This window comes from Salmo salar, chromosome 20 (genome assembly GCF_965601325.2).
Source record: "Salmo salar chromosome 20, fSalSal1, whole genome shotgun sequence".
Taxonomy (NCBI): Eukaryota; Metazoa; Chordata; class Actinopteri; order Salmoniformes; family Salmonidae; genus Salmo; species Salmo salar.
The window spans coordinates 88,092,254-88,108,893 of NC_138310.1; the positions used below are offsets into that span (position 1 = coordinate 88,092,254).

At 47.8% G+C, this 16,640-nt stretch overlaps 1 protein-coding gene across 6 annotated transcripts in view; it reads left to right on the forward strand.

Annotated features, from left to right (window-relative positions):
• LOC106581515 (protein CASP) overlaps window positions 1-16,640 on the forward strand; it is a 181,715-nt gene that overhangs the window by 137,744 nt on the left and 27,331 nt on the right. For 5 of the 6 annotated variants that reach the window (XM_045704070.2, XM_045704072.2, XM_045704071.2 and 2 more), the window contains one exon: window positions 6,322-6,598. The exons of the other annotated variant lie outside the window; for it this stretch is intronic. In XM_045704070.2, the coding sequence (XP_045560026.1) occupies window positions 6,322-6,598 (277 nt within the window). The remainder of the gene's footprint in view (window positions 1-6,321; window positions 6,599-16,640) is intronic. 6 annotated transcript variants of the gene reach the window in all.

The window sequence follows — 16,640 nt, forward strand, 5'->3', positions numbered from 1 at the left end:
AAAAGTATTACATCACTCAATCTAAATATCTGCAGTGCTATTAGTTCGCTACATCTCGCTGAGTCTAACTTTTAATCATCTTTTTTTGCATTGATTCGATTTAGCTTACGGTTCTATCAGAGTAGGAAGAACATCTCTCTCGGCTGTACTGAAGATGGATGGCTAGAACGTCATGGACGTCAGCGTTTTGGTCTTTATTTAGTGTTAGGGTTAAAATACACAAAGTGGCTGGTGTTTTCAGAAGGCAGTATGTGGCCAGCAGGCCTGGCTTCCCCTAGTCTGGGTACCAGTCTGTTTCTAGTCTCTTTAATATAGCCTGGGTACCAGTCTGTTTCTGGTCTCTTTAATATAGCCTGGGTACCAGTCTGTTTCTGGTCTCTTTAATATAGCCTGGGTGCCAGTCTGTTTCTGGTCTCTTTAATATAGCCTGGGTACCAGTCTGTTTCTAGTCTCTTTAATATAGCCTGGGTACCAGTCTGTTTCTAGTCTCTTTAATATAGCCTGGGTACCAGTCTGTTTCTAGTCTCTTTAATATAGCCTGGGTACCAGTCTGTTTCTAGTCTCTTTAATATAGCCTGGGTACCAGTCTGTTTCTAGTCTCTTTAATATAGCCTGGGTACCAGTCTGTTTCTGGTCTCTTTAATATAGCCTGGGTACCAGTCTGTTTCTAGTCTCTTTAATATAGCCTGGGTACCAGTCTGTTTCTAGTCTCTTTAATATAGCCTGGGTACCAGTCTGTTTCTGGTCTCTTTAATATAGCCTGGGTACCAGTCTGTTTCTGGTCTCTTTAATATAGCCTGGGTACCAGTCTGTTTCTGGTCTCTTTAATATAGCCTGGGTACCAGTCTGTTTCTAGTCTAATATAGCCTGGGTACCAGTCTGTTTCTGGTCTCTTTAATATAGCCTGGGCGCCCGTCTGTTTCTGATCTCTTTAATATAGCCTGGGTACCAGTCTGTTTCTAGTCTATTTAATATAGCCTGGGTACCAGTCTGTTTCTGGTCTCTTTAATATAGCCTGTGTACCAGTCTGTTTCTGGTCTCTAGACAACTCCTTATGGAATTTTCATGTGAAACATGATTTGCTTGACAATGACAATGGAGCAGGCAAAAGTACCAACAGATCTGGGACCAGGCTACTGCCACTGGGACCAGGCTACTGCCACTGGGACCAGGCTACTGCCACTGGGACCAGGCTACTGCCACTGGGACCAGGCTACTGCCACTGGGACCAGATTACTGCCACTGGGACCAGGCTACTGCCACTGGGACCAGGCTACTGCCACTGGTTACTGCCACTGGGACCAGGCTACTGCCACTGGGACCAGGCTACTGCCACTGGGACCAGGCTACTGCCACTGGGAACAGGCTACTGCCACTGGGACCAGGCTACTGCCACTGGTTACTGCCACTGGGACCAGGCTACTGCCACTGGTTACTGCCACTGGGACCAGGCTACTGCCACTGGTTACTGCCACTGGGACCAGGCTGCTGCCACTGGAACCAGGCTACTGCCACTGGGACCAGGCTACTGCCACTGGGACCAGGCTACTGCCACTGGGACCAGGCTACTGCCACTGGGACAAGGCTACTGCCACTGGGACCAGGCTACTGGGACCAGGCTACTGCCACTGGGACCAGGCTACTGCCACTGGGACCAGGCTACTGCCACTGGGAACAGGCTACTGCCACTGGGACCAGGCTACTGCCACTGGTTACTGCCACTGGGACCAGGCTACTGCCACTGGTTACTGCCACTGGGACCAGGCTACTGCCACTGGTTACTGCCACTGGGACCAGGCTGCTGCCACTGGAACCAGGCTACTGCCACTGGGACCAGGCTACTGCCACTGGGACCAGGCTACTGCCACTGGGACCAGGCTACTGCCACTGGGACCAGGCTACTGCTACTGTTTACTGCCACTGGGACCAGGCTACTGCCACTGGGACCAGGCTACTGCCACTGGGACAAGGCTACTGCCACTGGGACCAGGCTACTGCTACTGGTTACTGCCACTGGGACCAGGCTACTGCCACTGGGACCAGGCTACTGCCACTGGGACCAGGCTACTGCCACTGGGACCTGGCTACTGCCACTGGGACCAGGCTACTGCCACTGGGACCTGGCTACTGCCACTGGGACCTGGCTACTGCCACTGGTTACTGCCACTGGGACCAGGCTACTGCCACTGGGACCAGGCTACTGCTACTGGTTACTGCCACTGGGACCAGGCTACTGCCACTGGTTACTGCCACTGGGACCAGGTTACTGCCACTGGGACCAGGCTACTGCCACTGGGACCAGGCTACTGCCACTGGGACCAGGCTACTGCCACTGGTTACTGCCACTGGGACCAGGCTACTGCCACTGGGACCAGGATACTGCCACTGGGACCAGGCTACTGCTACTGGTTACTGCCACTGGGACCAGGCTACTGCCACTGGGACCAGGCTACCGCCACTGGGACCAGGCTACCGCCACTGGGACCAGGCTACTGCCACTGGTTACTGCCACTGGGACCAGGCTACTGCCACTGGGACCAGGCTACTGCCACTGGTTACTGCCACTGGGACCAGGCTACTGCCACTGGTTACTGCCACTGGGACCAGGCTACTGCTACTGGTTACTGCCACTGGGACCAGGCTACTGCCACTGGGACTAGGCTACTGCCACTGGGACCAGGCTACTGCCACTGGGACCAGGCTACTGCCACTGGGACCAGGCTACTGCCACTGGGACCAGGCTACTGCCACTGAGACCAGGCTACTGCCACTGGGACCAGGCTACTGCCACTGGGACCAGGCTACTGCCACTGGGACCAGGCTACTGCCACTGGGACCAGGCTACTGCCACTGGGACCAGGCTACTGCCACTGGGACCAGGCTACTGCCACTGGGACCAGGCTACTGCCACTGGGACCAGGCTACTGCTACTGGCTACTGCCACTGGGACCAGGCTACTGCTACTGGTTACTGCCACTGGGACCAGGCTACTGCCACTGGGACCAGGCTACTGCCACTGGGACCAGGCTACTGCCACTGGGACCAGGCTACTGCCACTGGTTACTGCCACTGGGACCAGGCTACTGCCACTGGTTACTGCCACTGGGACCAGGCTACTGCCACTGGGACCAGGCTACTGCCACTGAGACCAGGCTACTGCCACTGGGACCAGGCTACTGCCACTGGGACCAGGCTACTGCCACTGGGACCAGGCTACTGCCACTGGGACCAGGCTACTGCCACTGGGACCAGGTTACTGCCACTGGGACCAGGCTACTGCCACTGGGACCAGGCTACTGCCACTGGTTACTGCCACTGGTTACTGCCACTGGGACCAGGCTACTGCCACTGGGACCAGGCTACTGCTACTGGCTACTGCCACTGGGACCAGGCTACTGCTACTGGTTACTGCCACTGGGACCAGGCTACTGCCACTGGGACCAGGCTACTGCCACTGGGACCAGGCTACTGCCACTGGTTACTGCCACTGGGACCAGGCTACTGCCACTGGGACCAGGCTACTGCCACTGGTTACTGCCACTGGGACCAGGCTACTGCCATTGGTTACTGCCACTGGGACAGGCTACTGCCACTGGTTACTGCCACTGGGACCAGGCTACTGCCACTGGGACCAGGCTACTGCCACTGGAACCAGGCTACTGCCACTGGCACCAGGCTACTGCCACTGGGACCAGGCTACTGCTACTGGCTACTGCCACTGGGACCAGGCTACTGCTACTGGTTACTGCCACTGGAACCAGGCTACTGCCACTGGGACCAGGCTACTGCCACTAGGACCAGGCTACTGCTACTGTTTACTGCCACTGGGACCAGGCTACTGCCACTGGGACCTGGCTACTGCCACTGGGACCTGGCTACTGCCACTGGTTACTGCCACTGGGACCAGGCTACTGCACCTGGCTACTGCCACTGGTTACAGGCTACTGGGACCAGGCTACTGCCACTGGGACCAGGCTACTGCCACTGGGACCTGGCTACTGCCACTGGGACCAGGTTACTGCCACTGGGACCAGGCTACTGCCACTGGGACCAGGCTACTGCCACTGGAACCAGGCTACTGCCACTGGGACCAGGCTACTGCTACTGTTTACTGCCACTGGGACCAGGCTACTGCCACTGGGACCTGGCTACTGCCACTGGGACCTGGCTACTGCCACTGGTTACAGGCTACTGGGACCAGGCTACTGCCACTGGGACCAGGCTACTGCCACTGGGACCTGGCTACTGCCACTGGGACCAGGTTACTGCCACTGGTTACTGCCACTGGGACCAGGCTACTGCCACTGGGACCAGGCTACTGCCACTGGGACCAGGCTACTGCCACTGGGACCAGGCTACTGCCACTGGGACCAGGCTACTGCTACTGGCTACTGCCACTGGGACCAGGCTACTGCTACTGGTTACTGCCACTGGAACCAGGCTACTGCCACTGGGACCAGGCTACTGCCACTGGGACCAGGCTACTGCTACTGTTTACTGCCACTGGGACCAGGCTACTGCCACTGGGACCTGGCTACTGCCACTGGGACCTGGCTACTGCCACTGGGACCTGGCTACTGCCACTGGGACCTGGCTACTGCCACTGGGACCAGGCTACTGCCACTGGGACCTGGCTACTGCCACTGGGACCAGGTTACTGCCACTGGTTACTGCCACTGGGACCAGGCTACTGCCACTGGGACCAGGCTACTGCCACTGGGACCAGGCTACTGCCACTGGTTACTGCCACTGGGACCAGGCTACTGCCACTGGGAACAGGCTACTGCCACTGGGAACAGGCTACTGCCACTGGGACCAGGCTACTGCCACTGGGACCAGGCTACTGCCACTGGGACCAGGCTACTGCTACTGGTACCAGGCTACTGCCACTGGTTACAGGCTACTGCCACTGGGACCAGGCTACTGCCACCAGGCTACTGCCACTGGTTACAGGCTACTGCCACTGGGACCAGGCTACTGCCACTGGGACCAGGCTACTGCCACTGGTTACAGGCTACTGGGACCAGGCTACTGCCACTGGTTACAGGCTACTGCCACTGGTTACAGGCTACTGCCACTGGTTACAGGCTACTGGCACCAGGCTACTGCCACTGGCACCAGGCTACTGCTACTGGGACCAGGCTACTGCCACTGGTTACTGCCACTGGGACCAGGCTACTGCCACTGGGACCAGGCTACTGCGACTGGGACCAGGCTACTGCGACTGGGACCAGGCTACTGCCACTGGGACCAGGTTACTGCCACTGGTTACTGCCACTGGGACCAGGCTACTGCCACTGGGACCAGGCTACTGCCACTGGTTACTGCCACTGGGACCAGGCTACTGCCACTGGGAACAGGCTACTGCCACTGGGAACAGGCTACTGCCACTGGGAACAGGCTACTGCCACTGGGAACAGGCTACTGCCACTGGGACCAGGCTACTGCCACTGGGACCAGGCTACTGCCACTGGTTACAGGCTACTGCCACTGGGACCAGGCTCCTGCCACTGGGACCAGGCTCCTGCCACTGGGACCAGGCTACTGCCACTGGGACCAGGCTACTGCCACTGGTTACTGCCACTGGGACCAGGCTACTGCCACTGGTTACAGGCTACTGCCACTGGTTACAGGCTACTGGGACCAGGCTACTGCCACTGGCACCAGTCTACTGCTACTGGGACCAGGCTACTGCCACTGGTTACTGCCACTGCGACCAGGCTACTGCGACTGGGACCAGGCTACTGCCACTGGGACCAGGCTACTGCCACTGGGACCAGGCTACTGCCACTGGGACCAGGCTACTGCCACTGGGACCAGCCTAGCTACCCCAACTGTCTCTGTGCAGGCAGTTAGTGACCACTGAGCATGCCCACAGCAGGCCTGGAGGGGAGAGGCTTATCCACATGTTAGAGGTCACTGAGTGCAGGATGAAGTTCGCCCTAGTCAGTGATCAGAGGTCAGAATAGAGCTGTTGGAGTGGACCAGGCCAATAGCAGAGCTGGGAGGAAAGGCAGACAAACCATGAGTTGACCCTGTGTAGTGTATCATGTTGAAGCTACAGACACATGTACATGGCCTTGTGGGCTTGTATTTGGGGTTCTCTTCTCTTTTATTGGATAAGTATGTACTGTACTGTAGGAGATTAGAGAATGTCAAATCCATGCTGTCATTTGCATATTAAGCCTGTGGTGTTTTCAGAGGCTGACTATGTCCTTGTGTTGCTACAGTTAGACATTACCACCCCCTAGTGGTTGGTGGTATCAGTACACTGTGTGCTTATCTACAACGATATCTCATCCTTTCCCTGTCTCTCCCCAGCCTACCTGAAGAGGCGCCACAGTTCGCTGAGTGACGGCCATTCTGTGGACGGTGGCCTGGCAGGGCCAGACTTCCTCCAGAGTGCCAGTCCCCAGCACCAGCAGCCTCCTCAGCTGTACCAGAAGAAGGTCCGGGTGGTTCTGGGTCCAGAGGAGAAGGAGGCTCTGAAGAGGGCTTACCAAGAGAAACCCTACCCCTCCCCCAAAACCATTGAGGAGCTGGCCTCCCAGCTTAACCTGAAGACCAGCACTGTTATCAACTGGTTCCACAACTACAGGTCAGTTACTGCGCAATCAGGCTACACTGCACAGGCTACACTTAGGGTGTGGGATCAGGGCTCTAAAGTACAACTAATTTGGGTTGTCCGATGTGGCTCAGTTGGTTGAGCATGGCGCTTGCAATGCCAGGGTTGTGGGTTCGATTCCCATGGGGGACCAGCACAAAAAAAAGTCTGAAAATGTATGCGCTCACTACTGTAAGTTGATGTGGGTAAGAGCATCTGCTAAATGACTCAAATGTTTAGCTGTGCGACCAGGAGTTTTATTTTGTAAGCCCTGTGCGACTAGGAAAATAAACTCCCAGATAATAATTGTTTGTAATGATAAGGCTTCGCTGTACCGTTGTTGCCGAGTGCCCTATAGAAAAAAGCGCTTGCCGATTCGATAGTGTCATGTTTGCAGCATTACTACGGCGAAGAACGTCTTGCGTGCAGCCCAACCAGGCCTAAAGACCTGACCCGTATTACCGCAGCTAAATTATCTTCCTAAAGTGGATCGCCGGGACTGCGTTTTACATTCATAAAACCATGTCGTGGGCTGTTCTAAAACTACTTCTGCGTCATTAACCATTTGTTTATACTTTTCTCAGTCATGTTACCTTTTATTTTAATCTGGCAAGTTAATTAAGAACACATTCTTACTTACAATGACGCCCTACCAAAAGGGGCCTCCTGCAGGGATGGGGGCTGGGATTAAAAATAAAAATGTAGGACAAAACACATCACGACAAGAGACAACACTGCATCAAGAGAGACTCCACAACACTACATAAAGAGAGACTCCACAACACTACATAAAGAGAGACTCCACAACACTACATAAAGAGAGACTCCACAACACTACATAAAGAGAGACACTACAACACTACATAAAGAGAGACTCCACAACACTACATAAAGAGAGACTCCACAACACTACATAAAGAGAGACTCCACAACACTACATAAAGAGAGACTCCACAACACTACATAAAGAGAGAGACCACAACACTACATAAAGAGAGACACTACAACACTACATAAAGAGAGACACTACATAAAGAGAGACTACACAACACTACATAAAGAGAGACGCCACAACACTACATAAAGAGAGACTCCACAACACTACATAAAGAGAGACACTACAACACTACATAGAGACAACACAACACTACATAAAGAGAGACTCCACAACACTACATAAAGAGAGACAACACAACACTACATAAAGAGAGACTCCACAACACTACATAAAGAGAGACAACACAACACTACATAAAGAGAGACTCCACAACACTACATAAAGAGAGACTCCACAACACTACATAAAGAGAGACGCCACAACACTACATAAAGAGAGACTCCACAACACTACATAAAGAGAGACTCCACAACACTACATAGAGACAACACAACACTACATAAAGAGAGACTCCACAACACTACATAAAGAGAGACTCCACAACACTACATAAAGAGAGACTCCACAACACTACATAAAGAGAGACTCCACAACACTACATAAAGAGAGACGCCACAACACTACATAAAGAGAGACACTACAACACTACATAAAGAGAGACACCACAACACTACATAAAGAGAGACTCCACAACACTACATAAAGAGAGACTCCACAACACTACATAAAGAGAGACAACACAACACTACATAAAGAGAGACACTACATAAAGAGAGACTACACAACACTACATAAAGAGAGACGCCACAACACTACATAAAGAGAGACTCCACAACACTACATAAAGAGAGACACTACAACACTACATAGAGACACTCCACAACACTACATAAAGAGAGACTCCACAACACTACATAAAGAGAGACTCCACAACACTACATAAAGAGAGACACCACAACACTACATAAAGAGAGACACTACAACACTACATAAAGAGAGACTCCACAACACTACATAAAGAGACACCACAACACTACATAAAGAGAGACTCCACAACACTACATAAAGAGAGACGCCACAACACTACATAAAGAGAGACGCCACAACACTACATAAAGAGAGACACCACAACACTACATAAAGAGAGACTCCACAACACTACATAAAGAGAGACAACACTACATAAAGAGAGACTCCACAACACTACATAAAGAGAGACTCCACAACACTACATAAAGAGACTCCACAACACTACATAAAGAGAGACACTACAACACTACATAAAGAGAGACACTACAACACTACATAAAGAGAGACTCCACAACACTACATAAAGAGAGACTCCACAACACTACATAAAGAGAGACTCCACAACACTACATAAAGAGAGACGCCACAACACTACATAAAGAGAGACGCCACAACACTACATAAAGAGAGACGCCACAACACTACATAAAGAGAGACTCCACAACACTACATAAAGAGAGACTCCACAACACTACATAAAGAGAGACTTCACAACACTACATAAAGAGAGACTCCACAACACTACACAAAGAGAGACACTACAACACTACATAGAGACTCCACAACACTACATAAAGAGAGACTCCACAACACTACATAAAAAGAGACTCCACAACACTACATAAAGAGAGACTCCACAACACTACATAAAGAGAGACACCACAACACTACATAAAGAGAGACTCCACAACACTACATAAAGAGAGACTCCACAACACTACATAAAGAGAGACTCCACAACACTACATAAAGAGAGACACCACAACACTACATAAAGAGAGACTCCACAACACTACATAAAAAGAGACTCCACAACACTACATAAAGAGAGACTCCACAACACTACATAGAGACTCCACAACACTACATAAAGAGAGACTCCACAACACTACATAAAGAGAGACTCCACAACACTACATAAAGAGAGACTCCACAACACTACATAAAGAGAGACACTACAACACTACATAAAGAGAGACTCCACAACACTACATAAAGAGAGACACCACAACACTACATAAAGAGAGACTCCACAACACTACATAGAGAGACACTACATAAAGAGAGACACCACAACACTACATAAAGAGAGACTCCACAACACTACATAAAGAGAGACTACACAACACTACATAGAGACGCCACAACACTACATAAAGAGAGACGCCACAACACTACATAAAGAGAGACGCCACAACACTACATAAAGAGAGACGCTACAACACTACATAAAGAGAGACGCCACAACACTACATAAAGAGAGACTCCACAACACTACATAAAGAGAGACGCCACAACACTACATAAAGAGAGACTCCACAACACTACATAAAGAGAGACACTACAACACTACATAAAGAGAGACACTACAACACTACATAAAGAGAGACTCCACAACACTACATAAAGAGAGACAACACAACACTACATAAAGAGAGACACCACAACACTACATAAAGAGAGACTCCACAACACTACATAAAGAGAGACTCCACAACACTACATAAAGAGAGACTCCACAACACTACATAAAGAGAGACTCCACAACACTACATAAAGAGAGACTCCACAACACTACATAAAGAGAGACTCCACAACACTACATAAAGAGAGACTCCACAACACTACATAAAGAGAGACTCCACAACACTACATAAAGAGAGACTCCACAACACTACATAAAGAGAGACACTACAACACTACATAAAGAGAGACTCCACAACACTACATAGAGACTCCACAACACTACATAAAGAGAGACTCCACAACACTACATAGAGACGCCACAACACTACATAAAGAGAGACTCCACAACACTACATAAAGAGAGACTCCACAACACTACATAGAAAGACTCCACAACACTACATAAAGAGAGACTCCACAACACAACACTACATAAAGAGAGCCAACACAACACTACATAGAGACACCACAACACTACATAAAGAGAGACTCCACAACACTACATAAAGAGACACTACAACACTACATAAAGAGAGACTCCACAACACTACATAAAGATAGACGCCACAACACTACATAAAGAGAGACTCCACAACACTACATAAAGAGAGACTCCACAACACTACATAAAGAGAGACGCCACAACACTACATAAAGAGAGACTCCACAACACTACATAAAGAGAGACGCCACAACACTACATAAAGAGAGACGCCACAACACTACATAAAGAGATACACTACAACACTACATAAAGAGATACACTACATAAAGAGAGACAACACAACACTACATAGAGAGAGACTCTACAACACTACATAGAGAGAGACGCTACAACACTACATAGAGAGAGACGCTACATCACTACATAGAGAGAGACGCTACAACACTACATAGATAGAGACGCCACAACACTACATGGAGAGAGACGCCACAACACTACATAAAGAGAGACGCCACAACACTACATAAAGAGAGATGCCACAACACTTCATAAAGAGAGACTCCACAACACTTCATAAAGAGAGACTCCACAACACTTCATAAAGAGAGACTCCACAACACTACATAAAGAGAGACCACAACACTACATAAAGAGAGACGCCACAACACTACGTAAAGAGAGACGCCACAACACTACGTAAAGAGAGACTCCACAACACTACGTAGAGAGACTCCACAACACTACATAAAGAGAGACACTACATCACTACATAAAGAGACTCCACAACACTACATAAAGAGAGACACCACAACACTACATAAAGAGACACTACAACACTACATAGAGACACCACAACACTACATAAAGAGAGACAACACAACACTACATAAAGAGAGACACCACAACACTACATAAAGAGAGACAACACAACACTACATAAAGAGAGACGCCACAACACTACATAAAGAGAGACACTACATAAAGATAGACTCCACAACACTACATAGAGATGCCACAACACTACATAAAGAGAGACGCCACAACACTACATAAAGAGAGACGCCACAACACTACATAAAGAGAAACTCCACAACACTGCATAAAGAGAGACTCCACAGCACTACATAAAGAGACGCCACAACACTACATAGAGACATCACAACACTACATAAAGAGAGACACCACAACACTACATAGAGACTCCACAACACTACATAAAGAGAGACTCCACAACACTACATAAAGAGAGACTCCACAACACTACATAAAGAGACACTACAACACTACATAAAGAGAGACTCCACAACACTACATAAAGATAGACGCCACAACACTACATAAAGAGAGACGCCACAACACTACATAAAGAGAGACTCCACAACACTACATAAAGAGAGACGCCACAACACTACATAAAGAGAGACTCCACAACACTACATAAAGAGAGACGCCACAACACTACATAAAGAGAGACGCCACAACACTACATAAAGAGATACACTACAACACTACATAAAGAGATACACTACATAAAGAGAGACTCCACAACACTACATAAAGAGAGACAACACAACACTACATAAAGAGAGACGCTACAACACTACATAGAGAGAGACGCTACAACACTACATAGAGAGAGACGCTACAACACTACATAGAGAGAGACGCTACAACACTACATAGAGAGAGACGCCACAACACTACATAGAGAGAGACGCCACAACACTACATAGAGAGAGACGCCACAACACTACATAAAGAGAGACGCCACAACACTACATAAAGCGAGACGCCACAACACTACATAAAGAGAGACGCCACAACACTACATAAAGAGAGACGCCACAACACTACATAAAGAGAGACTCCACAACACTACATAAAGAGAGACGCCACAACACTACATAAAGAGAGACGCCACAACACTACATAAAGAGAGACTCCACAACACTACATAAAGAGAGACGCCACAACACTACATAAAGAGAGACGCCACAACATTACATAAAGAGAGACGCCACAACATTACATAAAGAGAGACGCCACAACACTACATAAAGAGAGACGCTACAACACTACATAAAGAGATACACTACATAAAGAGAGACTCCACAACACTACATAAAGAGAGACAACACAACACTACATAAAGAGAGACGCTACAACACTACATAGAGAGAGACGCTACAACACTACATAGAGAGAGACGCTACAACACTACATAGAGAGAGACGCTACAACACTACATAGAGAGAGACGCTACAACACTACATAGAGAGAGACGCCACAACACTACATAGAGAGAGACGCCACAACACTACATAGAGAGAGACGCCACAACACTACATAGAGAGAGACGCCACAACACTACATAGAGAGAGACGCCACAACACTACATAGAGAGAGACGCCACAACACTACATAGAGAGAGACGCCACAACACTACATAGAGAGAGACGCCACAACACTACATAAAGAGAGACGCCACAACACTACATAAAGAGAGACGCCACAACACTACATAAAGAGAGACTCCACAACACTACATAAAGAGAGACGCCACAACACTACATAAAGAGAGACGCCACAACACTACATAAAGAGAGACTCCACAACACTACATAAAGAGAGACTCCACAACACTACATAAAGAGAGACTCCACAACACTACATAGAGAGACACTACATAAAGAGAGACTCCACAACACTACGTAAAGAGAGACACCACATCACTACATAAAGAGACTCCACAACACTACATAAAGAGACACTACAACACTACATAAAGAGACACTACAACACTACATAGAGACACCACAACACTACATAAAGAGAGACGCCACAACACTACATAAAGAGAGACACTACATAAAGATAGACTCCACAACACTACATAGAGATGCCACAACACTACATAAAGAGAGACGCCACAACACTACATAAAGAGAGACGCCACAACACTACATAAAGAGAGAATCCTCAACACTACATAAAGAGAGACTCCACAGCACTACATAAAGAGACGCCACAACACTACATAGAGACATCACAGCACTACATAGAGACGCCACAACACTACATAGACACTACAACACTACATAAAGAGAGACACCACAGCACTACATAAAGAGAGACGCCACAGCACTACATAAAGAGAGACGCCACAGCACTTCATAAAGAGAGACGCTACAGCACTTCATAAAGAGAGACGCCACAGCACTACATAAAGAGAGACGCCACAGCACTACATAAAGAGAGACGCCACAGCACTACATAAAGAGAGACGCCACAACACTACATAGAGACATCACAGCACTACATAGAGACATCACAGCACTACATAGAGACATCACAGCACTCCATAAAGAGAGACAACACAACACTTCATAAAGAGAGACACCACAACACTACATAAAGAGACACTACAACACTACATAGAGACACCACAACACTACATAAAGAGAGACGCCACAACACTACATAAAGAGAGACACTACATAAAGAGAGACAACACAACACTACATAAAGAGACAACACTACAACACTATATAAAGAGACAATACTACATAGACTCCACAACACTACATAGACTCCACAACACTACATAAAGAGAGACACCACAACACTACATAAAGAGAGATGCTACAACACTACATAAAGAGAGACTCCACAACACTACATAAAGAGAGACTCCACAACACTACATAAAGAGAGACAACACAACACTACATAGAGACAACACAACACTACATAAAGAGACAACACTACAACATTATATAAAGAGACAACACTACATAGACTCCACAACACTACATAGACTCCACAACACAACACTACATAAAGAGAGACGCTACAACACTACATAAAGAGACTCCACAACACTACATAGAGACGCCCCAACACTACATAGAGACGCCCCAACACTACATAGACACCCCAACACTACATAGACGCCACAACACTACATAAAGAGACGCCACAACACTACATAAAGAGAGACGCCACAACACTACATAAAGAGACGCCACAACACTACATAAAGAGACGCCACAACACTACATAGAGACGCCACAACACTACATAGAGACGCCACAACATTACATAAAGAGACACTACATAAAGAGAGACACTACATAAAGAGAGACACTACAACACTACATAAAGACAGACACTACAACACTACATAATGGCAGACACTACAACACTACATAAAGACAGACACTACAACACTACATAATGGCAGACACTACAACATTACATAGAGATGTAAGACAATAGCACAAACATGGCAGCAGCATAAACATAGTATTAAAATCACATGACCTTTGTTTTGGAGGTGTTCAGACTAAGGGTAAGGGCAGAGAAAGCTTGTTGGACACTAAGAAAGCTTTGTTGTAGAGCATTTAACACAAAATCCGAGGAGGGGCCTGCTGAGTATAAGACTGTATAATCTGCATATAAATGGATGAGAGAGCTTCCAACTGCCTGAGCTATGTTGTTGATGTAAATTGAGATGAGCGTGGGGCCTAGGATCGAGCCTTGGGGTACTCCCTTGATGACAGGCAGTGGCTGAGACAGCAGATGTTCTGACCTTACACATTGCATTCTTTGAGAGAGGTAGTTAGCAAACCAGGCCAAAGACCCCTCAGAGACACCAATACTCCTTAGCCGGTCCACAAGAATGGAATGGTCTTCCGTATCAAAAGCTTTGGCAAAGTTAATAAAAACAGCAGCACAACATTACTTAGAATCAAGGGCAATGGTTGCAGGAATCCTTACGTATTGAAGTGGTGATTTAAAGAGCTCAGCCATGTGCTTCTTGTCCGTAACAACCACAACATTAAGGGACATGGGCAGCTGTGACGAGGAGGGTTTATTCAAGTTGTAGAAACATCTCAATGGTGATCAATGGAAACAGGATGCACCTGAGCTCAATTTCAAATCTCATAGCAAAGGGTCTGAATACTTATGTAAATAAGGTATGTTGTTTTTTTAGTTTTTTTAAATAAATATACTAACATTTCAACAACAAAAAAAACTGTTTTCGTTTTGTTATTTTGGGGTATAGTGTGTAGATTGAGGACATTTATTTATTTAATCCATTTTAGAATAACGTAACAAAATGTGGAAAAAGTAAAGGGGTCTGATACTTTCCTAATGCACTGAATGAACAGTTTGGGTGAAGGAGGAGTGGTGAGGGCTTGGGCATGTTGCTGCGGGGGGTGCAGAGCTGTTGGTAGGGGTAGCCAGGTGGAAAGCATGGCCAGCCGTAGAAAAATGCTTATTGAAATTCTCGATTATTGTAGATTTATCGGTGGTGACAGTGTTTCCTAGCCTCAGTGCAGTGGGCAGCTGGGAGGAGGTGCTCTTATTCTCCATGGACTTTAGTGTCCCAAAACTTTTTGGAGTTTGTGCTACAGGATGCAAACTTCTGTTTGAAAAAGCTAGCTTTAGCTTTTCTAACTTACTGTATATATTGGTTCCTGACTTCCCTGAAAAGTTGCCTATCGCGGGGGCTATTCGATGCTAATGCAGAACGCCACAGGATGTTTTTGTGCTGGTCAAGGGCAGTCAAGTCTGGAGTGAACCAAGGGCTATATCTGTTCTTAGTTCTACATTTCTTGAAAGGGGCATGCTTATTTAAGATGGTGAGGAAAGCACTTTTAAAGAACTACCAGGCATCCTTTACTGATGAGATGAGGTCAATATCCTTCCAGGATACCCGGGCCAGGTCGATTAGAAAGGCCTGCTCGCAGAAGTGTTTTAGGGAGCGTTTTACAGTGATGAGGGGTGGTCGTTTGACCGCGGACCCATTACGGACGCAGGCAATGAGGCAGTGATCGCTGAGATCCTGGTTGAAGACAGCAGAGGTGTATTTAGAGGGCAAATTGGTCAGGATTAAATCTGAGGGTGCCCATGTTTACGGTTTTAGGGTTGTACCTGGTAGGTTCCTTGATCATTTTTGTGAGCTTGAGTGCATTTATCTTAGATTGTAGGACGACTGGGATGCTAAACATATCCCAGTTTAGGTCACCTAACAGTACGAACTCTGAAGATAGATGGGGGGCAAATCAATTCACATATGGTGTCCATGGCACAGCTGGGGTCTGAGGGGGGTCTATAAGAACTGGCAACGGTGAGACTTATTTCTGGAAAGGTGGATTTTTTAAAAGTAGAAGCTCGAACTGTTTGGGCAC